The sequence below is a fragment of the Colletes latitarsis genome, chromosome 3 (genome assembly GCF_051014445.1).
Source record: "Colletes latitarsis isolate SP2378_abdomen chromosome 3, iyColLati1, whole genome shotgun sequence".
Lineage (NCBI taxonomy): Eukaryota > Metazoa > Arthropoda > Insecta > Hymenoptera > Colletidae > Colletes > Colletes latitarsis.
In genome coordinates, this window is record NC_135136.1 from 29,740,027 (window position 1) to 29,763,387 (window position 23,361).

Genomic DNA, 23,361 nt, shown 5'->3' on the forward strand with positions numbered 1-23,361 from the left:
GACCGCAAGAAGACCTTGAATGAGTCAAACGAAACGCTGGCACCCGTTCAAAGCTGCTGGCGCAGACGTTGTAAGCTGGCGTGTCGATGATTATTCACGAGTTGACGCTTCAACGCACGGGAAGTATGTAGATGATTGAACTTTAGTACCCCACATTGCTGTTGTTCGAGACGCGCATATAGTTGCATTCTTCCTGCCAACGAACTCGGAAGAATTGCACGAGCCGTCGAGCGTCGAGCCAGTTTAACTTCCGACGATCAATCATCTTCCGTCAAACGGAAAATATTGAAACTGCAACAACCGATCGTCGCGCGTGCTTCCAACGGGAGTTTGCAAACTGTTCGAAACTTCTCGACTATCTCCTCGACGATATCGATATTTTGATCCTGCTCGGCCATTTATCCCCGCCTCGTAGCTTAGACGATTAACGCGTTGACTGCCACCCGACAGTCACCGATGACCGGCGCTTCGACTTTACATGTTCGAACGCTTAGAATAACTGATTCAACTTTTAACAATGTTGGGTATCGCTAACGATGTTATAAAGTGACGAGTACAAAGAATAGTTTTTCACGCTTTTGAGAAACTGTTGAGAACATTTCTAGACACGGGAAACAAATATGGCGGTCAACCTGTTAATCTGTTGGATCGTGACGTATGAAATGTTCTTGATCTATTTGTATGAAAATATTTTTGTGAATGAATTACCAGCCTTTGGATTCCGTTTGCGTTCTCTTGATGTAGAAGAATAAATTTACGAATATAATTAAACAAAACAGATTGATATACTTAAACGTCTATTATTATTATACAAATGTGTCCTGCAATTAAAAATAAAATAGAAAAATCGATGAATGTTGTCTGCCAATGTCACGATCGGATAATCCTGTTGTTGGCAAAAATTGTTGTTAATGAAAATCATTGTTAAAATCGTGGACCAAACCTGATGTCGATGAACTTAGATATTAACTCTTAGATAGCGGACAGTTTTCAAATTCCAAGTGTAAAAAGTTGTTTGAGAAAACTGAATTTAAGGGCGTGGAAGTGTTCGATCTTTAAAATAACCCAAAAGAGTATCCTAATATTATGAGCGCTAGTATATCTCCATTTCTAGATTTGTAAACAATATGTGACCATCAACAGACATTTCATACGTTGTGATCCAATGTCACAAGTTAGCTGTTTGCTAGACTAGGAGGGCTTGAGCGCGAAGTATTTAAATTACAACGAGTAAAGCCGACGACGTGTGCCCCTTCGGTAATCGGTGGCTAATCGAGAATTTTACTAGAGGATGTGTGGCTGAGGGTGTGTGGTGTGGATTAGGTGTCAGCGTGCAGAGATCGGGGCGCTGCAGAGGCCGATGCAGCAACGCATGCAACGGTTGCAGCGGACCCAGCGACCCAGTGGAGGCCCGATCAGCAACACGTCGTACTCCACCATCAAAGTACATCGGCGACCTTGCACGGCCGCGACGCCGACCTCCATGCCACCACACACTCTTCTCGCCACGACACAAGGTACATAGACCTTTCCAGGCTTCATCAGGTGTATTTTTCATATTGGTCCCCGCGCCAGTGGTGTCGTTGTTTACTTTTAGATTCGCAGAGCGAATATAATTTGGCTTGCGATGGAGTAACGAAAACGCCTTTATTCTCACAGGGAGAGTGCAAAGCATTCTACTTTACACATTTGTATCATTTTGTCCACGAATATGTAACATTATGGGAGCAGATACTCAATGGTGATTGAGGCATTTGAGATTGAAGCTTTAGTATTTGTTAAATTATAATGGTAGCTTTTCATGCATAATATTCATTAATTAAAATATACATGCATCTACACAGTTGACGAATAAAACGCATGAATTTCATATATTTCATTTTTTTTTATAATAAATTGTATTACTATGGTTGTGTTTATTAAAAATCAAAACCGAATGTTTCAGAAAAATCGACGGGCTAGGTGCAGACTTTTTAAAAAATTAGTTTTGGTCGTAGAGATCAATTACAATCATTTTTGGTGAATACACATACCCCCGAAATTCTACGTATTTTCGAGAAAAAAATTCATGACCGAAAATATAATGCGTGCCCAGAAATGTTTCCCGGAAATTTCATGTATATGTTTAAAAAATCTTAATTTCTGAACGGATTGAAGAATTTTAATGTTTCAAAATGCAAACTATGCGTATTTTGATGAAAAATATTTAGATATTTTAAGAACCCCTTCTAAGAACTCTCGTAAAATAAGAAAAACTCCATAAAAATGGTCCAATTTTCAAACAACCATAACTCCCACAATAGTGAGTGTATTTCATTGAAATTTATTTATTATGTAGAGCTCATGGATATCTACAAAAAAGTATTAAACAACATTTCCATAGAACGTGAAACAAATCTATTAAAAATGAAAAACAAATTTTAAAGAAAAATTGACATAGGGTAGCAGGACAAATTATTCGGCAATATTCAAAAATTTCAAATCATTCTGAAAAAATTATTTTTGGTTGCAGGGGTCAATTACAATAATTTTTGGTGAATAAACATACCACCGAAATCCTACCGAGATTCGAGAAAAAAATTCGTTAACGAAAATATAATGTCTGATCATGAATGAATGATTCCCCTGAAATGTCATGTGTTTCAAATCGTTCAGGAAAAATTATTTTTGGCTGCGGGGGTCAATTACAATCATTTTTTATGAAAACAGATGCCCCCGAATTCCTACGCATTTTAGAGAAAAAAATGTTTGATCGAAAATTTAATGTGAATGCTTTCCTGAAATTTTATGCGAATATTTAAAATGTCATAACTCCTGAAAGGATTGGACGATTTTAATGTTTCAAACGGCAAATAACGCATATTTTAGTGTAGAATATGTAGAAATTGCAAAAATATTCGAAAAGTTGATCCTTGACCCCGCAAAATGAGAAAACCCCCATAAAAATGGTCCAATTTTCAAACGGCCATAACTCCTACAACAGTGAATATATTTCAATGAAATTTTTTTCTGAAGTAGAGTTCATGGATACCTACAAAAAGGTATTAGACAACATTTCCATACGATGTCAAACAAATTTATTAAAAATCGAAAACGAATTTTTAAGAAAAATCGACAGGTAGGTGCTGAAATTTTTCGGCAAAAAAAAAATTTCAAATCGTTCTGGAAAAATTATTTTTGGTTGCGGGGGTCAATTACAACTATTTTTGGTGAATAGACATACTCCCCAAATCCTATGTACTTTCGAGAAAAAAATTCTTTACCGAAAATATACGGATAATAACGGATAATCGGAATTTTACTGTAAATAAATTTCGTCGTTACTACCAACCTCACGATACACTTGTGAAATGGTGAAGCTACAATTATATTTCAACAAATAATAAAGCTTCAATCACAAATATCTCGATAGCCATTGATCACCTGCTCCCACAATGCTATATATTCGTGAACAAAATAAGAAAATCTGCAACTGTGCATAGTTTTGATAAAATCGGTGACCCGAAGATCTTGCCCTCTCCTTATCAGTCTTGCACTAGCAAATATTCAAGAATATTCAATATTTCTCAATCTTCTTCCCATCCATTTAATTAAATTCTAATTATTTATAGTCAATATTTATACCATTAATTTAATCACAATATTTGTTACAATTCACTTTTTTAGAGTAAAATCAATTGGTTCACTTCTATAATAAAGTTATATAATTTTGTGTTAATATCTTTGTCGATGATACTAAAGACAATTCTAAATCTGTATTGAAACGTTTCAAACTGATTTTGAAAATTTACTTGCACAAGACTAGAAAACAAGGCATTTTTATACATGTATTAAAGTATTCCAGAAAATATTGCGATACATTAATTTACTAACGCTTTACGGTATAAACATTGGAGCAATTTTAAAATTTTTTATGCACATGGTGGTTCAACAAAAATGATTTGAAAAAAACAGTTGGTGGCAAAAAAATAAATTATTATTTCTAATTATAATGTAAAAGTATCAAAGCCTTAAGATAAGTTTAAGCAAATGAAGGATATACAATTTTCTTCGTCAACCTAAAATGAATTTTCTATAGACAATTTCAAAATAATAGAGAATAGAGTGATTAAAAGTACCCAGTATTTTTTGGAGTACCCTACTACATTCATAAAACGCAGTACACTAATCAACTATCAGTGCTAACAGCAGTTTAAGGGTTAAATATTCTTATCACTTGATGTAGTATCCCCAAAAGAACTAAAACGACAAAATTATAATAATACATTTGAAAATAGTGTTGATTAACCCATTGGCATCGACAGTCATCAGAAACGATCGGTGCAATTAGGTTCATCCATCAGCAGTTCTCAGACGATCACGATATCATCATCATTTCATAATTATTTTTTACTCATTATTATGAAACGACAGCATGTATTATACATATATAAGTATGTAACTAATGAAGCATCCTGTGTGTTTAATCGCTCACCTTTATTGAAAATAAATTTATTATAATTTGTAACATATCGATGTATTAATATAATTTATTTTTTCATTCGATTTCTTGAGTAAAAGTAAGAAAGAAAAATTAAAATGTCAATGGGTTAAAGAAACGACATCACTGGTGCGACGTCGCTGAAGATATGTTCGATTTTTGGAAATTATTTCAAGTACCTTTCATTGCTGCTACACGAACCTAAATGTGTTTATATTGTCTATGGTTTCAAGGTTTAATACTGTTTCAATTAGGAAGGTTCATCTATTTAAATGAAATAATTAATATAAAAGTAACCATTCAAATTGATTTTTATAAATGTCTTTGAATGTAATAATGGCATTTAAAGATGTTCCAGAAAAACGTTACAATTTTTCGGATAAGATAATAAAAATTTGTTTATTTCCTTTACTGTTTATCATGTAGCTTCAAGTAAAACAAAAATAATGTCGAGTACTAATTTATAAGTATCAAATTATTGGGTTTATTAACAATGACGTTTATTTTTTATACGTTATTTTTCCATTTTATTTATAAAATTATAAATGCAACATCTAGAAATATCTAATAATATCGAAACCCTTATAGATTATACAGTGTATTTTTATTAACTATAATTTGAAAATATGCCAGATTAGACAAATCAATTATTGCTGATTATGAGATTATAGAAAATGTCAATGTACTTTACTCGAGTCTTAACTATATGCTTTAACACATTGACTTCCACGTCATCCACATATAGATGACATAAGTTTTCACTAAGAAGCTAAAAAAATGAATTTTCAAGATTAGATGTTAAAAAAAATGAATTTAGATAGTACTGTCGGATTTTAACAACGCTATAAAAATAAATACTCTGATTAATAATGGATAAGCTGGGTTCCAATTATCTAAAAACAAAGTTTCGTTTTCGTAGACAATTTGAGGGGTTTGGTCTGGTAGTCAACGTATTAAAAATTACACGATATTCAAATAAATATAAATACAAGTTAAAATATGTTTTCGTAAATGTTTTTTTTCATTGGTACTTATACTCAATAAGTCAACAATAACGTTTGAAAGATGTATTTCTATCAATACGATCTTAAAAGATATTAAATACATACTCGAAGCAAGAATCGTTGCAGCAATGAAAGGCTTGTAACCATTTTTCACGAACGGTCCAATCTACAGCGACTTATAAGCTCCAACGAACAGATGACTCTGACTACCGCCACTGTTGTAGTTAATTCGCAACGTCACCTTCGGTTGCATTCTATCGCATGCGAATACTCATGATCACGATTATTTAGTTATTACGTCCACGAGCGTTCACTCGAAACACGTGGGTATATCAAAAATTTCCGTCTTGGTTCTATAACTAGCGACAAACCAGCCTTGGGATTGGGGTCTACCATCACCATCAAAATAGCTCCCATGGGATTTGATGCAACGGTTGCAGCAATTCTGCCATTGTTGGAGTATTTTCCGAAACTACTCTTGCTTCATTCCAGCACGATCCTCGTATCTTCCCAATTCGTCTCAGCTCTGGTCCTTCGAGATTCGTCTTCGTTCTAGAAAAGATGAAACACATAGATGGCTAAAGTAGTAGAATAGGGAAGTTCATTTTCCCTAAAACGAAGATAAAACTCCAGGGACAGAGTTTTGGCACGGTGGAAGAAATTTTGAAATAGATTAGGATCGCGCTGAACTGCATGAAGGAAGAGGTCATTCGGAAGGCGTTACAGTAATGGAAGAATCATTGGGATCGTGACATCGACTCCCAAAAGGGCCATTTTGAGGGGAGTTAGACGTAGACGATCAAAAATCTGTTAACAAATTTTTTGCTCGCCTTTCATTGAATTTTTCTAATTTATAAATATTGTATACGTGAAAAATGAAATGGTTTGTGGTAATAAAAAACCTACATTTTTACACATAGATCATTTACCACAGTTGTTCAACTATTCATTTGCTTTTTTTCTTTTTTGTATACATTGGTATTTAGTCTATTTTTCAATGATACTATCATCGACAATCAATGCTTAATCACAATGGTTCATGATTGAATAAAGTAAAACAAAATTTGTAATATGATTAATCAAATATGGTAAAACGCACACTTACTCTTAATATTTAACATTTTTAGATAAAAAATATTTAAGATAAAAAATATTTTGAATTTAAATGTTTCTATTTTCATTTATAAATTCAATAATTTGAGAATGTTTTACTGTTACCTTACCCTTAACTCAAATTCATGTATTAACGAAGTTTGACAATACTTTTGAATTACATGTTTCGTTAAAGCGATAAATTAATAACGATAACATCTTTTTTAAAATTCAAAATTTCAATTTAGCGCTTCAACAACAACATTTATTGATACTATTACTTTTAGAGGTACCAAAACCCATTTTAGCCTCTAGAATCTCCCATTCTAGAGGCTAAAATAAGACGAAAATCAAGAACAGCAATTTCTTGATTGAGGCTTAAAAACTTATTAACGTTTAAAGTTGCATACCGACCTTTTCGGCGAAATTAAAAAATTTCAAATCGTTCTAAAAAAATTATTTTCGGTTGCGGGGATCAAGTATAATCATTTTTGGTCATTACACATACCCTCGAAATCCTACCCAGTTTCGAGGAAAAAATTCCTTACCGAAAATCTAATGTGAGGTCAGAAATGCTTCCCTGAAATTTCATGCGAATCTTTAAAACGTCATAACTTCTGAACGGATTGGACGATATTAATGTTTAAAAAAGCAAACTACGCGTATTTTGGCGGAGAATATGTACAAATCGCAAAAATATTCGAAAAGTTGGTCCTTAATCCCGCAAAATGAGAAAAACCCCATAAAAATGATCCAATTTTCAAACAGCCATAACTCCTACAATTGTGAATACATTTCAATAAAACTTTTTTCTGAAGTAGAGCTCATGGGTACCTACAAAAAAGTATTAGACAACTTTTCTATAGGGCCTCAAACAAAATTACTAAAAATGAAAAAGGAATTTTTAAAAAAAATCGACAGGGGGTAGGTGCCTAAATTTTTCGACGAAAAAAAAAAATTTCAAATCGTTCTGAAAAAATTATTTTCGGTTGCGGGTGTCAATTACAATCATTTTTGGTGAATAGGCATACCCCCGAAATCCTACGCACTTGTGAGTAAAAAATTCGTGTAGGTGGACAAATTTTATTAATAATTTTGTTAACAACTTTTTAACGAAGCCTCAATCAATAAATTGGTATTCTTGATTTTCGTCTTATGTTGGCCTCTAGAATCTCCCATTAAAGTTTTTCCCAGGGATGACCGAACACCCTGTAGAATAAAAATAACAACTGAGCTAAATGACTTTGATTTTAGGCACAATTATTTCAGAGCTCTTGAAGTACACTTTTCTTATCCTTTTTTATGAATTGGAACCATTCGATGGAGCAAGAATAAAAAATTTGGAGGTCAGAAAATGTGGATCGCAGTAGTCATTGAAATTTAAGATTCGTCCATCGTTTTTTATCAACCAAATTCGGAAAACTGTTGATACACCCTTGTTCCGAAGTTCGAGAAACGCGCGTGGTGCAAGTCGACGTAGAGATTAATGTAGTACGTATGAGATCGTTAAACGATGCGCAGAAAGAAACTTAATAGCGGTGTTGTAACGATAAAGCCGTAGATAAGCGACATAGAGCAGAACATTGATCGTCGATCATTTGAGAATGGTACTTGTCACAGTCGTTCATGCATGTGCACCACGCATCACTTAGTACACCACAGTTGTCATTGTACATTTGGTTCTTTAGGTACATAATAACGTTAATTTCGTCGCGATTTACGTTGATTCGCATGCTAAATATCATAACGAAGCGTTCGGTACTCGAGCGCGTTGTTCTCTGTTGTCAATCGTAATCATTCTCTTTCATTGCAGACATCTGATTTCGTCGTACAAAACCTCATCTTTCCACTGTATCGCGTGATCCGGTAAAGAGATTTATGCATTTGAGCCCATTTTAAGAAATAAAACGATTCTTAGTACACGGTGTGTCTCAAAAGTAGTTGTACTTCTTTCAGTTTTTTTTTTCTTCGAAACATTTTTTTGTTTACAACAGGTTGCCTGCCATGTAAGTTTTCTATATCCAAAGATGATTACATTTGTTTAACACTAAACCTACTGCGACCGGTCGAATGACCATTTTTAAAATTTTGTTTAGAATTTCTAACACACAATATTATTTTAGCGCCATTTAACTTGACGACTTTTCTTATAGTATAAGTACAATGAATTTTACAATATTTACTTCTAATCTTATTTATTTTCTGAGAAAAATATGTAGTCTGTCTTGCCTACCACGACCGGTCATTTGACCGGTTGAACGATTTATGTTTTTTTGTAAAAAACTGGACATTTGGTACCAAATTCTGGTTAGCTTCCGATGTAAATAGGAAATATATGTATAGTAAAGACGAAAGGAGAGAATTTACAGTTCCCACTGTTTTAGAACAGTCTAACAACGCGTATTAAAAATACTAAAAACTTTAGACGCGTTTAGTTTCGAAACTATTAGTGTTTTATTAATCATTGAGGCATTATTAGAAGCAGCAAAACCTCCTCTTCAAAATGGTTTTTGGTTTTTGTCGATCCGACTTTCCGTTTTCGAGATATCGTAATTTATGTAAAAGGTAATTTTTAAAATTCCGCTCCCGGCCTTAGAAAAGGCTATTAACGAGCATTAAAAATATTAAAAACTTTAGACGCGTGCAGTTCCGAAACTACTAGTGTTTTATTAATAATTAAACCACTGTTAGAAGCGGCAAAGCCTCCCCTTAAAATGGCTTTTGGTTTTTCTCGATCCGACTTTCCGTTTCGGAGGTATCATCGTGTAAAGACAATCGTAATTTTTAAAATTCCGCTACGTCTGACTCTCCGCCTTATGAAAGCCTAGTAACGCATATTAAAAATACTAAAAACTTTAGATGCGTGCAGTTCCGAAACTATTAGTGTTTTATTAATTATTGAGGCATTGTTAGAAGCGGCAAAGCCTCCCTTTTAAAATGGCCTTTGGTTTTTGTCGATCCGACTTTCCGTTTCGGAGATATCGTAATTTATGTAAATGGTAATTTTTTTAATTCGACTATCTCTGTCTTCGTCTAACGGAGTGGGACCTCTTTGTCGCACGTGCTTGGTGCTGACCTATCCCGCGTACGTGACTGTCGTGACCTAGTTTCGGCGTAGTATTTCCAAGAATTTACTACGCATTGTTTACTATCTACGGGCGCGCGAAATCAATGAACTCGCGAGCGCACAACGAAACGAAAAGAAACCTATCTCCGAAACTAGCCACCGCATCGACTTGAAATTAAAATCGCTATATCTCCGGAACTAATGAAGCTATCGACTCGTACAAACGCTCATTTTAAAGGGCTTTTCATCCTTTACCTAATGATCATATCACCTACTACAATTTTTGCTATCTTCTATGTTTATTTTGATATTTACTTTGACTCTACATACCCAAAGAAGTTTCAGTAATTCTTACTGATCGTACGATTAGTGTACGATAAAACTGGACCATAAATTGTTTATTTAATTGAAAATGAATTTAAATACAGGATGTTTGCGTAATTACTAGACAGCACTTTTTCTTAAATAGTTCTTTTCTCTAGAACTAACTACAGTATCGACTTGGAACAAAATTCGTTTTCAAAGGTATTTTATCTTCTTTTCGATGAATATTAAAAAATTTTTTCACATAAAAAAAAAGAACATCTTACGAATAAACATCAAAACACAAGTTTCTATACATATAATGTAAAAATTAGAAGTATGTTGCCTCGTAAAAGAGAAAAAGAAAGATTGGTCATTTGACCGATCATGGTAGGAATGGGTATACATGCAGTGCCGGTAGGTTTAGTGTTAAATTACAGTGTGAAACATAGAAATATTCGATAATTCAATGGTGCACTTGTTATTTCACACGTATTAGAGTGTTTCTATTATAAACAATATTGCAACACGTTACAAGTTCAAAGTAGTTAACAAGTTCAAAGTACTTAAGTTTCGTTTATAAGTATGCTCACTCTGATTTATACAACGTGTTTCAGGCTTTAATGACTAAATTTTGTCAATATAATCTGAGGGTCTAAATAACAAACAATATGTTATTTAAACATAGATCCTTGAAAGCTTTGTTAAACAGTTATGACAAAAACACTAAATACGAAGAGCTATATTAATAATCTGAAGTCTTCAACAGTAATTAAAACTTTATTCCAAAACGTTCATCATACTTGACAATACAAGATTAATAGCAGTCGAAAATTGTATTCACTGCCCTAGTAATTTCATTTTTATTTTATTTCATTTGGTTGAATAATGGCAGATATATGTAGAGTAACTAAAATAATAATCAAAAATACGTATCATCTGAATCTTAATCGCTCCAAATGATTTCTCTGTTTCTTGACAAATTATGAACAACCATCAAACCTTCCATACTTTTATTTTCATTTATAGTCTTTAGAGTTGGGATTCTTGAATTTTCTAAATTACAAATTTCTATAAAAAAGTTATAATGCTGGACCACCTACGATATTTGCCTGATTTGGCTCTCTTTGACCATTTTTTACTTTCTAACTTGCAAGAAAAGTAGTTCGACGCCGTATTAAAAATTGAAAAAGCTTCGTTTTTTGAAGAAAGAGCATCGAAGATGTTTCCAAAATATCTAAAAACGTTATAGGATATTTAATTATTATTATAACATTATTATGAAAATTATTGTTTTAATTTTTGAGTCAGACCGTGCACTTAAATACATTTTTAAATTTTGTGAGTACAATAAACGCGTGTACTAACAATAAAGAAAACACGTTAATTAATATATAAAAGCAAAAGAAACTCATTAAAATTGTAAATAGATTACGAAAAGTTTCTCGGAAATTAATTTCATTACATAAAAGGAAACATTTGAAAATCATTGCAATTCTAATTCCAGTTAAACTCAAAATTTTCGAACTACTAGAAATCTTGAAATCGTTAAAAATAAATCTGAAAGTTACGATTAGTGTTCGAACCGTATCAAACGAAACCTCGAATGTTTTTTTTTAGAACGAGTCTTGCTAGAATAATTTTCTAAACGACTTTGAAGCAAAAAATCAGTAAACGATTCCCGCCATCATCCTGGAAAATAGAAAAAAAAATCTGTTCGAGTACGAAAGCGGATCAAATGTATAAGCCTCTTTACGTCGTAACGTAAAACGAGGATTCGAAACTTTATATCCTACGCGAATCAAATAATTTGTCTTCCAGATACTATAATACGCGCGAGGGTAGTTTTCCACCATTTTCTTGGCATTAAGCCGAGCTGTATCACGTGTCTTCATTATCTACATTAAATATTTCACGAATATTTGCTTGGAATTTCCGAACTAACGAAGCTCAGAGAAATTTATATTCATTTGGTTCGCGTAGCTCGCGGAACTTGTACGATCACCGGAAAAAGACGTATTCGTGCCACGTATCGCGAACTTCTTGTCTGCCTTTTATCGAAATTGCTTCAGAAAAGCGTACAGAACGCGAGTTATAAGCTCCGCGACTGGAAAATCGTGCGCAATTTATGGAACCGTAAATATTTCAGCAGACAAAGTTATTCTTCCGTGAAGAAATCTTCGAAACGACACTCACGTTTCATCGATCCAATTAACGAATACATAAAAGTTTTCATACGCATACCACGTTTTATATATTATCAGTATCTCTATCAACGGAATTCCTGGAGCATACGTGATCTAAAATGTTCAGTCAACGAGACCTGAATCTAAAAATCTGAATTTCAAAACATTACTGCTGCTTAGGGGAAATTTGCCAAAATTGTACAGATATACAGGGTGTCTCAGCATCGATGGTAAAACCGGAGAGGAGGTGATTCTACATGAAAAAACAAATTGAAAATAAGGGATAAAATTATTTCATTTGAAGTATCGTTGTCCAGAAAATCAACCGTGAATATTCACCGAGCACGTGCGCATTTAACTATGGCTTAGATAAATAGATTTCGATACAGGCTTTATTATGTTTTTTGTACTTCGGAATACTTAAGTTCACATGATTTCCTGAGCACGTATTATAATTTTATTTGTTGTCTTAGTATGTTATTCAATTTTGACCAATCATGGTCACCATAGAGTATAAGAAGAATATTTTACGCACTCCTCAATCAAAAGCGAGAATCATTGGCATTTGAAGAATTAAAGATATAGAATACTTTAGAATCCATTAGTTTATACAAATCTAATTTAGAGAGTTGTATGTATATTATGTAGCATAATGGGGAATTTTTAACAATTTTTGTATGAATTAAGTTAGTTTAATAAATAAATTGCATGCCCTATTTTCATTTAAATCTGCTTTAAATCCATAAACAGAGGTAACACAGTACATCATGTTGATACTAATGATATTGGTGCTACTTGTATTGAAATCAATTCACAATTGATTTTCTCGAAAACGAAACCTTAAATGAAAAAATTTTATTCTTTATTTTCGATTTGTTTCTTCATCTAGAATCACCCTCTTTCCGCTTGTACCACCGTTGCTGGGACACCCTGTATATATTTTATCTTATCTCCCATTTTTGGTGTTAAATTCTAGGGAAATTAATATTGAAAGTAGCTTGATTTTTTAAACACCTTGCTACGTATTAAACCTTTACCAAAACCAAATTAATTCTTTATTCGATCTTTTGCAATTGTTTTCTTAAATCGTACCTCCTCTAAATGTAGTAAATTTGTGGATGAGAATAATAAAAAATACGGTTAATGAGAAGAATAAATATTTTTTCAATAAATAAACAGAATAAAAATTCTCAATAAGAACCACATATTAAAAAATTTAGATTAATTTCTAAACTAACGTCCATTTACATTTAATTAATCGCAGGCAAAGGTCGGTATACGAATGAATGTAAAATTTGTATTCTTTATTCGTGAATAAAACTTGCCCAACTCATGCAGAATAACATTTTTATAAGCTACACAAGTATGATAAGCAATCGTGTCAGTTGTATCTGAATGTTTAAAACGTTTGTAGCACTTAGATAAGTGTATACTTTTTATTACTCGATTATTGTGTTTATATTCAGCAATAATAAAGAAATTGAAGAGGTACGATTTAAGCAACCGATGCACATTAGACAATTTTCTCCTATGCATACAATGGACAATCGAAAAATACGAATCCAAAAATCCTAAACGTTTGTATTAGTAAAATTGACTACATATTCGATTATTCGGTTAAGTGGAACTAACGTAAATTGACAAGGAGTATCCGCAAGTATCTTTTTTCCTTCGATTTTGATAAAACTTTGCAAATTGTAGGAGTAGGCAATTTAAATTTTTAAAAATTTTAATTAAAAAGCGATCCTCCAAAGTTTCATCCCCTAATACAACTTTAAAAACTACTGAAATTATAGGGAAATTTTTGAAACAAATTTTTGATGATCTTTTATAGAAAATAGTCTATAAATTCAAAAAAATGATAAACATTTTTGGAAGATTTAGTGAACTACTTTTATTTTAAATTCACAATTAGCTGCAAGTAACTTCATTTTGAACTGTTATTGTAATTGTAGAAATCTCCTTGACTTCCTCATTTATACTTTTTTACGAATGCGAACACTATGTTATTTTCTTTTGAAAATCAAGACAAAACAAAATTTATTTAAAAAACTTCCTTGTATATCCAATAACTTTCAAGATAACAACATAGAACTGAAATGTTTGAGAGTAGTTTTACCTAATTTTGAAATGCAGTTAAAAAAGGACATGTGTCTTTTATTTCTGATTGTTCCATAAATCTGCAATGTTTCATCAAAACTAGGGGTCACTTTGTGAATGTTTATTGCGAGTTTACGTTCATTGTCGAGTAATCAATTAATAGCTAGATACATATGGATTGTCTAAAATTAAGTGCAGGTACTACATAATTGTTTGAGGAAATATTTAATACAATATTTATGTAAACGGCTACGCTAACTTCGTCAGAAAGAACTATTTCCTCTGTTATTAACAAAATACGTTGCTTTACTATTTAAAAAATATTTAAAATATACATACATGCTATGGCGAATAACAAGTCATCGATTTCACTCTCTAATTACGCTGTTTCTACATTCCCAATTTCACTGTACCATAAATTATTTATGTGGACATAATGAATACAATTATTGTATGCGTGTTCAATTAACAATAACAGTCACTAATAATTAATTACTAACCGCTTAATCGAATATTTGAGTTACTTGATAAAACTGGTTAAATCGATAGTACGAATCCCTATCTTTAACCCTTATCATTCGATTCAATTTTCATTAATTCATAAATCGACATTCTAAAAATTTTATCGAAACCATCGCACGCGCTCATCGTTCGATTAACCCTAGAAAGACTAAGGCGAGAGCTCGTCGAGCATAACAGTAAAAAAATCTTGAAAATATGCTATTTCACTTAAATAAAATACTATTTATTGTTGTTTACGTTTTTAGGAATCAGTTTCGATTTAGTAAGAATATTAATAAAAAAAAAGGTGATAAAACAGTCTATAGTTGTAAATGGCTTCTGTCAATGTTTCAAAAATTAGTGAATAATATTGCTATAAATGCACATTCTTTATTTATAATAGTTCATTGTAATATTTCTCACAAGTAAACACGATGCTTCTTTTTATCAGAGTTAATCAATAAATTAATTAAAAAATATATCGATGCTTTTGAAATTGCTTAATTTGTAAAAAATGGAAATTGTAAGGGGAAAGAAGCTAAAATAAGTCTAATTAAAGGTAAGTAACCAACTAGAAGAAGAAGGCAAAGCAATTTAATGCTACCTTCAAAAAGCTAGTATGTAAGAAGCATTCAAGTAGTTTAACAGTTTATGATAATTAGATTAAAAATAATTAATTAAAATGAAGTTCGTGTTATATACAGTATTATGTTTGCTGAATTTATTCTATAGAGGGTGCGGCAGAATTCGTGGTACAACCGAAAAGGGAGTGATTCTTCGTCGAAAAGTAAACAAAAAATTTAGTACAAAATTTTTTCGTTCAAAACTTCATATAAAAAAATAAAATAGATGTTTACAACAGTCTAACCCAGACATTACACCACTTAACTTTTATTTGTGGCGTCATATTAAGGAGAGTGTACAAAAAAGAATTTGCAAAAATTAAAATATGAAAACGCGTTTGTAATTCTTTGGAATTCTTTAATCAAGCAAAATTTTATATTCGACAACGGGAAGACGTTTCCAACAGTATTTGTAAGTCAATAAAGAAAAAAATATAACGTGTATAAATCTGTTCTGTTATTTGAACCATATCGTGATCACCGTTTGTAAATACCAGCATCGACAGAAACAATCAGTAATAGAATTACATGACAAGCAAGTTTTAATGTACTACTTTATATATCAAATTTTTTGTTTACTTTTCAATGAAAAATCACCCCCTTTTCGGATGTATAGTACAACGAATTCCGGCGCATTCTGTATAATTACAAATTATTCGTAAAGTAAAGTAAAATTTACTACAACATTAGAATATTCTTTTCGTCAATATTGCTTCTTTTCTATTCTCTTTAAATACCTATTTTTAACGGTCGTTTTCCAAAAAATAATTACGGACGACGTAGGTGAACTCGAAGAGCCTCCACCATTGTCTTGAACTCTTTGTAGCACAAAAGTAAAAAAATAATTCTGAAGAAAAGACAGTGGTTAGCAAGAATAATGAGCTTGAACGAATCTTGCCTAAATTGTTACCCTCCTTGTCACAAGAATTTAATAGGAAAGCTTGTGGCTCAGTCTTTCTAGGGTTAAAGCCACTTCTTCGTTTCTGAAAACACGATGTGACCTCGTCTCCTTTAATTGTTAACGATACAAAGTAATGTGGAACTAATATCGGAGGATCGATGAAACGATTACATGGAAAAACGCGTGTGGATATGTCAGGTTGTAACGACCCTGGGACCGGCGAAGCCGCAGAGGCTGGCTTCCGGTCACGCGTCGTCCACGGAGGCGTCAGAGGCGCGCGAGGCCGTCGAGATCCAGGAGATGGAGATCGAACAGGAAATGAGAGCGTTGCTGTCGTCGTCCAGCCCCGTAAAATCGCATCCCAGCAACCTGGCTGGTACACCGCCGCACAGACTCTGTCTGGAGACTAGCTTCACGTCCTTGCAGAGTCCTTCGGAGTTCCCTCAGGCTGGCCGGGAGCTCAGCGTCGACTCCAGAGGGATACCATGGGAGTACGTCAGCCTGGCCAGCGAATTGCTCAACACGCCTAGGACCGACGAATGCAAATTGTAAGAATAGCACTACTTGTACGTCTGGACGACGAACCGTGCGCGGTCCCAAACGGTGGCCTGACGCCGAAGATACCTAGGATTAGTTTTCTCAATAAGGTGTTAGGTACACGAAGAGAGTTCGACGAGTTGCAATCTTTCGGATTACTCGTATCAGAGATGGAGATTTGGATGTTCTATAAAATTGACGCTGGTAAAGGGTCATTGGGTTGTTAAAGAAAATTAAAGACACGATGTGTTAAACGACCCATACACGGTCGAGTTTGGCGGAAGGTTTAACTACGGATTTGTTCGACTATCTTTTCCACAGTCTATCGAATCCACGGTCGAACACCCGTCGATCCTTCGCGTGTGTGGGCTGTTTTAAACATGTTATATCATACTTCGTTCTTCTATTGAAATCATTCGCCAAAAATCGACGAATCGTTCTGATCAGTTGGAAGAACTTCATGTCACGCTCTCGTTCACAATCGCTTACTTCACGACTCGCAGTTCTCACCGCTTTAACAGTGTCGCGCACGTTGATGATCATTTGCACTTTGTAAAGCCATCGAATACGAGAAATCCTTAACATTCGTGTCTAGGAGGATTGCAGTTTGAGAGGAACGCTTTGCTTCGTTCTGTGAACAATGTCGTTGCGTTCGCGTTGCTATTTGCGGCATCGTAGTCTGTTGCTCTTTGGCTGCAGTTTTCCCTGCCGGATGCAACAACCACGTTTCACGCGTGTTTTCGTGCCAAGGTCGAATCGACGGACCGACTGGGACGATGCCTCGCGGACGGCGCCGCTTGCGACGCCGGAGACGCTGTCGGAGGCGTCGAGCAGTCCACCATCGCCGGTACCACCACCGAGACCGATGAGGCGAACCCCAAAGATTTCGGGAAACTTGTCAACGGCGGCGGACGACTTGAAGAACAACCTTCACTTCGCTATGCTCTCGGCGAAGAACTACTTCCTGAGGGAGGGGAACAACGGCAGTAACACGAGCAGCGGCAATAGCGAGGCGAGCTACGAGAGTGCCAAGAGCTTAACCGCTGGTCTTCCGCCGCCAGTACCGAGAAGACGAGACTCGGTCATCGTCAGAAGGTATTCGATCCCACTTGTATAGTCCGGGCCACGATCTAGCGAGGTCGTAAACTAAACTGTTGAGAATCAACACTGACTACTGCTGCGGCACTTTGTTAGGGCCGTACATGACATCTTGCTTGAGGATGCCTTTCTAAATGTCCTTCTGTATCCGTGACTGTACTACCTTTTTTCATTTTCTACGTGCATATATTATGAGCAGATAAATAAGGTTGTTAAAGACTTGAGTAAGACCTTTACCTCTAACAGTACCTCTAAAAATTACTTTCTAAAAATGACGACACTGGATAAAACATTTCTTCATAGTTAAAACTAAAGTCCTATAGTTAGGCTCTGACCATGGTCTAGGGTTCTTATCTGTTCGTATTTCTGTCAATTCGCTTATCCCGGTAGCTGAAACATCTTTACTTTGACGCCTACTCGATTTTACGAGCACACTATTTCGTGTGCCCGGACTCTACGAAGTCTCAAAAGTATCCAATCTCTACTTGTATACAGGATGTTCAGCCACCACTGGGATAAATTTTAATGGGAGATTCTAGAGGTCAAAATAAGACGAAAATCAAGAATATCAATTTCTTGGCTGAGGTTTCGTTAAAAAGTTATTAAAAAATAAAATTAAAAAATTTTAAATCATTCTGAAAAAATTATTTTTGTTTGCGAAGATCAATTACAATCATTTTTAGTGAATACACATAACCCCAAAATCCTGCCCACTTTTGAGAAAAAAATTCGGGTAGATGCTGAAATTTTTCGGCGAAAAAAACATTTTTCAAATCGTTCTAAAAAACTTATTTTCGGTTGCAAGGGTCGATTACAATCATGTTTGGTCATTACACATACCCCTGAAATCCTACGCATTTTCGAGAAAAAAATTCCTTACCGAAAATCTAATGCGAGGTTCCCCGAAATTTCATGCAAATCTTTAAAATGTCATAACTCCTGAACGGATTGGGGGATTTTAATGTTTCAAACGGCAAATAACGCCTATTTTAATGTAGAATATTCAAAAATTCTAATAATATTGAAAAAGTTGTTCCTTGACTCCGTAAAGTGAGAAAAACCCAATAAAAATAGTCCAATTTTCAAACTGCCATAACTACTACAATAGTGAATGTATCTCATTGAAATTTAGTAATGAACTAGAGCTCAAGGGTACCTACAAAAAAGTATTACACAACCTTTCTGTGGAACGTCAAACAAAATTACTAAAAATGAAAAACGAATTTTTAAGAAAAATCGACAGGGGGTAGGTGCTTAAATTTTTCGGAGAAAAAAGTTTTTCAAATTATTCTAAAAAAATTATTTTCGGTTGCGGGAGTCAATTACAAGCATATTTGGTGAATACACATACCACCGAAATCCTACTCAGTTTCGAGAAAAAAATTCGAGTAAGTACTGAAATTTTTCGGTGAAAATAAAGAATTTCGAATCGTCTTCGAAACATTATTTTTAGTTGCAGGGGTCAATTACAAGCATTTCTGGTAAATAGACATACCCCCAAAATCCTACGCACTTGTGAGAAAAAAATTCATGTAGGTGGGCAAATTGTATTAATAATTTTGTTAATAACTTTGTAACGAAGCCTCAATCAACAAATTGGTATTCTTGATTTTCGTCTTATTTTGGCCTCTAGAATGCTCATTAAAATTTTTCCTAGAGTTAGCCGAACACCCTGTATAATATATACCTCTAATATTCTTATTATATTGCCTTATAACTTCTAATTGACTATTTTGAGTCAAACAATCTTTTTTTATCCTATTTACGCCAATTTTGACGAAACTTTGCATACAAATAGAGTAATTAAAAATATTGTACACGTATTTTTATTTAGCGACGGAAATTCATGTTTGGAAGGTAAAATTACCTTTCAAAGTTAGGACTTGAAAACCTATTTAGTCAAGTAACTCGAAAATGACTACAGTGTTTAACTTTACAGAGTTTGAGAAATAAGTTTACAAAGCAATGCGCTATATTCGCTTGTATCCGGTATTTAATTACTTCTTGCATGGTACCAGTCCAACGCCATTATTGCGGTATACATACAATCTCTACCTAAGAATAATCACCTCATTATAAGGTCCATGCAGTAAGAGTGGCCTATTATTACAAGCATTTAAAGCAGTAAACTGACATTTTTCTGCATTTTGTCAGATTAACGAGTCTTTACTTAGACAAAAGATTTAAGGAAACTAGGACACTGCAATTTACGAAACAATATTCTTTTTATTGCGCATCTTGGGAAAATACAGAGACATTACTTGCCTTCGGTGTGTTTGTTTCATTATCCTATTTGAACGTGCTGGATGTAATGGAACAATTCTAATCGAAGAAACATTTCCGTATCGTTAAGTTTCTTATCCTCTTCTTCCATTTCATTACACAAATGTTTATTTTGATATTTTAAGATGTCGAAACATAACTTGTAACGTGTCATAAAAGACTTCAATTTACAAGGGGTTGTTTCGTTACTTTTCATATATTATTTTCTATTGCTATACTATATTATTCGATCAAATAGATTTCCATGCCCCAACTTTGAAAGTTTCACCACAAAAACTTAAATTACCACCGCTTAAAAAAAGTTTGTGTCTAATATTTTTTGGTACTTTATTTATTTGTCGAGTTTCCTCAAAATCTTTATTTTTTAATATTACATTTAATAAATTATTACTTTACTTTATTACTTATAAATTTCTTATTATTACTTTATAAATCATTTTATAAATTTCAAGTTCACTAATGCTTTAAGAAATACCACTGACTGACAAACGTCGTAAAAAGATACTGCTTCTCAAATCTGGCACAGGGTAAGAAAGGTTGCCAATTATTGATTTAGAGTTATGAGCTGAATCGAGGAAGTTACCTTGAAAGACCTGGTTGGTTCTGTACTACTTTATTTGGGATATAAAATAACAAACACAAATTTCCTGGAATATTGCAGAGAACAGAGAGTATGTACGGCTGCCTGCTGCAGAGACGATTTGTCAGAAAATTCTTCGTCGCACACATCTTCCCATTCCTCTGGAGCGTCTCACGTGTCGAACCAGGTCCAACAACCGGCCTACGCCGAGGAGGAACACGAGACGAACGGTTCCAGTTTAGACTTTTACGAGGCAAAGGTGCAACATTATTTATCAAATATTACACATTCTACCAATTTTGCAATATTCCCTAAACGTATTACCAAATTACACAGTTTTAACACATTGACTGCAACGTCAGTTTTCTGTGTTTCTATTATTTATTCAATTTACATATTCTGTAGTTTAACAGTGCACTGCTTTTTCTTTTAAAATATTCTTAACGATATTACTTACAATTTCACAAATCTTACAGTTCTTCCATTGTAAACAATTTCACAAGTATAAGTCTCTGGCTTTAACTGCTTAAACCAGTGTTTTCCAAAATGGTGATCGTCTCACGATCCAAGAGGGGCGCAAAAGAATGTCCTTTATACTGATACACTGATTACCAAAGAGTTACTTTATCTGGACAAATTTTAATGGGAGATTCTAGAGGCCAAAATAAGACGAAAATCAAGAATACCAATTTGTTGATCGAGGCTTCGTTATAAAATTATTAGCGTTTAAAGTTCCGCCTGTAGAACCACTATCGCGCGCACGCAGCTGTATGCAGATTGCCGTTCTACAGACGGAACTTCAATCGTTAATAACTTTTTAACGAAGCCTCAGTCAACAAATTGGTATTCTTGATTTTCGCCTTATTTTGTCCTCTAGAATCTCCCATTAAACTTTTCCCCAAAACATCCTGTATCTAGAGTACAGAAATTTTCTTTTCTTTGTTTAAGAGAATGTATAGAAACTTCTAGAAATTTTGAAAACCACTTAAACATTTTGTTACCCTGAAAATGATATAAAATCTAGAAGCAAATATTAATAAACAGTTTCTTAAACTGTAATGTCGCGTTAAGTAAAAATTAATTACCGTTTCAGGGTTCATCTGGACAACGGGACAGCAGTAACGACGTGTTCCTCAGCGTACGAAGTTCCCCGGAGTGTAAAGGCCTTATGGCACCAGCGACAGATTTAGGAGCAGAATGGAAGAAAAAATTCGACGCAACAGGGATGAGCGGCGATGCTTCGTTGCCCCTTTTGCGTGGACTCTCGCCGACGCCCACGCACGGGCAACACAGTTCGCCCTTCTTTAGCGCGAAACGAAAAAAATATGTATATCCAATCACGCTGGTTGGTCGAGGCGAAAGTAGCGTTTAATTGGGAGAAGTTAGACCGACCGGGGACCATGAAAGAGGGGAGACAGGATAGATGTAAAATAACTGTTAGATATCTGTGCCAATATCACGTTTTCGTGTGATTGTTCGTCAGAATCGTTTTCGCAAGTTCTGGAGTGGATGTACTTTCGAGATATTCTAAAATTAAGGGGCCACGTATTGTAGCCTCTTTTTATATGATCTTTCGCTGAAGTCTATGCACACTCGATAAATCCATAATTTAAGATTAGACGAATGTTAAGCATAAAAGGCAAAAGAATCGTGTGAAATTCCTCCTCGCATCAGGTGTAGATAGTTAAATTCGAATAATGTTCTAGTTTTATCATAGATCTCTTTTCTGTCTTTGTACGGTAATTTCTTCGACGGAACAAAGTATTTTCTGATTCAAGCAAATTTTCAGCCGAACGAAAGATAATAATAAAGTCTGTACAGACTCGAACGCGTGTAAGCTAAGAACATAACGATGAATAGGAAATTAGCAAGAAAAAGGCTACTTACTATACGGACGATAGTTAATGCAAATTAAGATGCCTTGCTATTTGAAAATGCTACAATTTTTTTATTATACCTCTCGTCTGTAATTATCGAATGTTGCAGCGCGATGAAAACGTATGAACATTGCACGGAAGTTGCACTGGCCTACTCTGCATAGATATCATTTAATACAAAAATTTTGAATGATACATTTTGTACAGTTTTTTAACAGAATCAGCAAGAATACAAGAAAAACACTAGCTTTATTGCAATCTACCCTTTGTAATTATCCGCGTATAATTTTGCCATGTTATTTGACATTAATTTTTTACTTAATAATTACAATTGTTTTTTATCCGTAAAAATAATTAGCATTACTTCTTTTACTAACTTTGTAATAAATGCAAAAATGGGACTGAAAACGTAAATTATACATAAAGTGTAAAATATGTAGTCATTGAAAGAAGACAATTGCATAATAAAAAAACGAACGACAAAGCATGATTTTTATTGACGGTCTCTTAACTAGTTGGAACTTTAGAATCACTGTATTTATGTAAAAAGTAGAAAGAATATACCTGATCCATTTAACTCTAGTAAATATAATATGCACTTAGGAAATATAATAATGGACTTATTGTAAGTGATACTTGTAGAATATAATTAGACAAAAGTGATACATAGCAGAAAAGTTCATTTAATGTAATAAAGAACAATAATTTTTAAGGAATAAAAAAGATGAA

At 34.0% G+C, this 23,361-nt stretch overlaps 1 protein-coding gene across 14 annotated transcripts in view; it reads left to right on the plus strand.

The window, feature by feature from the left end:
* Inae (inactivation no afterpotential E) overlaps positions 1 to 23,116 on the plus strand; it is a 204,326-nt gene extending 181,210 nt beyond the window's left edge. For 13 of the 14 annotated variants that reach the window (XM_076784469.1, XM_076784470.1, XM_076761840.1 and 10 more), the window contains 4 exons: positions 16,456 to 16,805; positions 17,545 to 17,889; positions 20,837 to 21,014; positions 21,849 to 23,116. In XM_076784469.1, the coding sequence (XP_076640584.1) occupies positions 16,456 to 16,805; positions 17,545 to 17,889; positions 20,837 to 21,014; positions 21,849 to 22,127 (1,152 nt within the window). In that variant the 3' untranslated portion in view covers positions 22,128 to 23,116. Of the gene's footprint in view, positions 1 to 1,323; positions 1,518 to 16,455; positions 16,806 to 17,544; positions 17,890 to 20,836; positions 21,015 to 21,848 lie in introns of all 14 variants that reach the window. The other variant, XM_076761843.1, reaches the window with a different exon arrangement.
* The last annotated feature ends 245 nt before the right edge of the window (positions 23,117 to 23,361 follow it).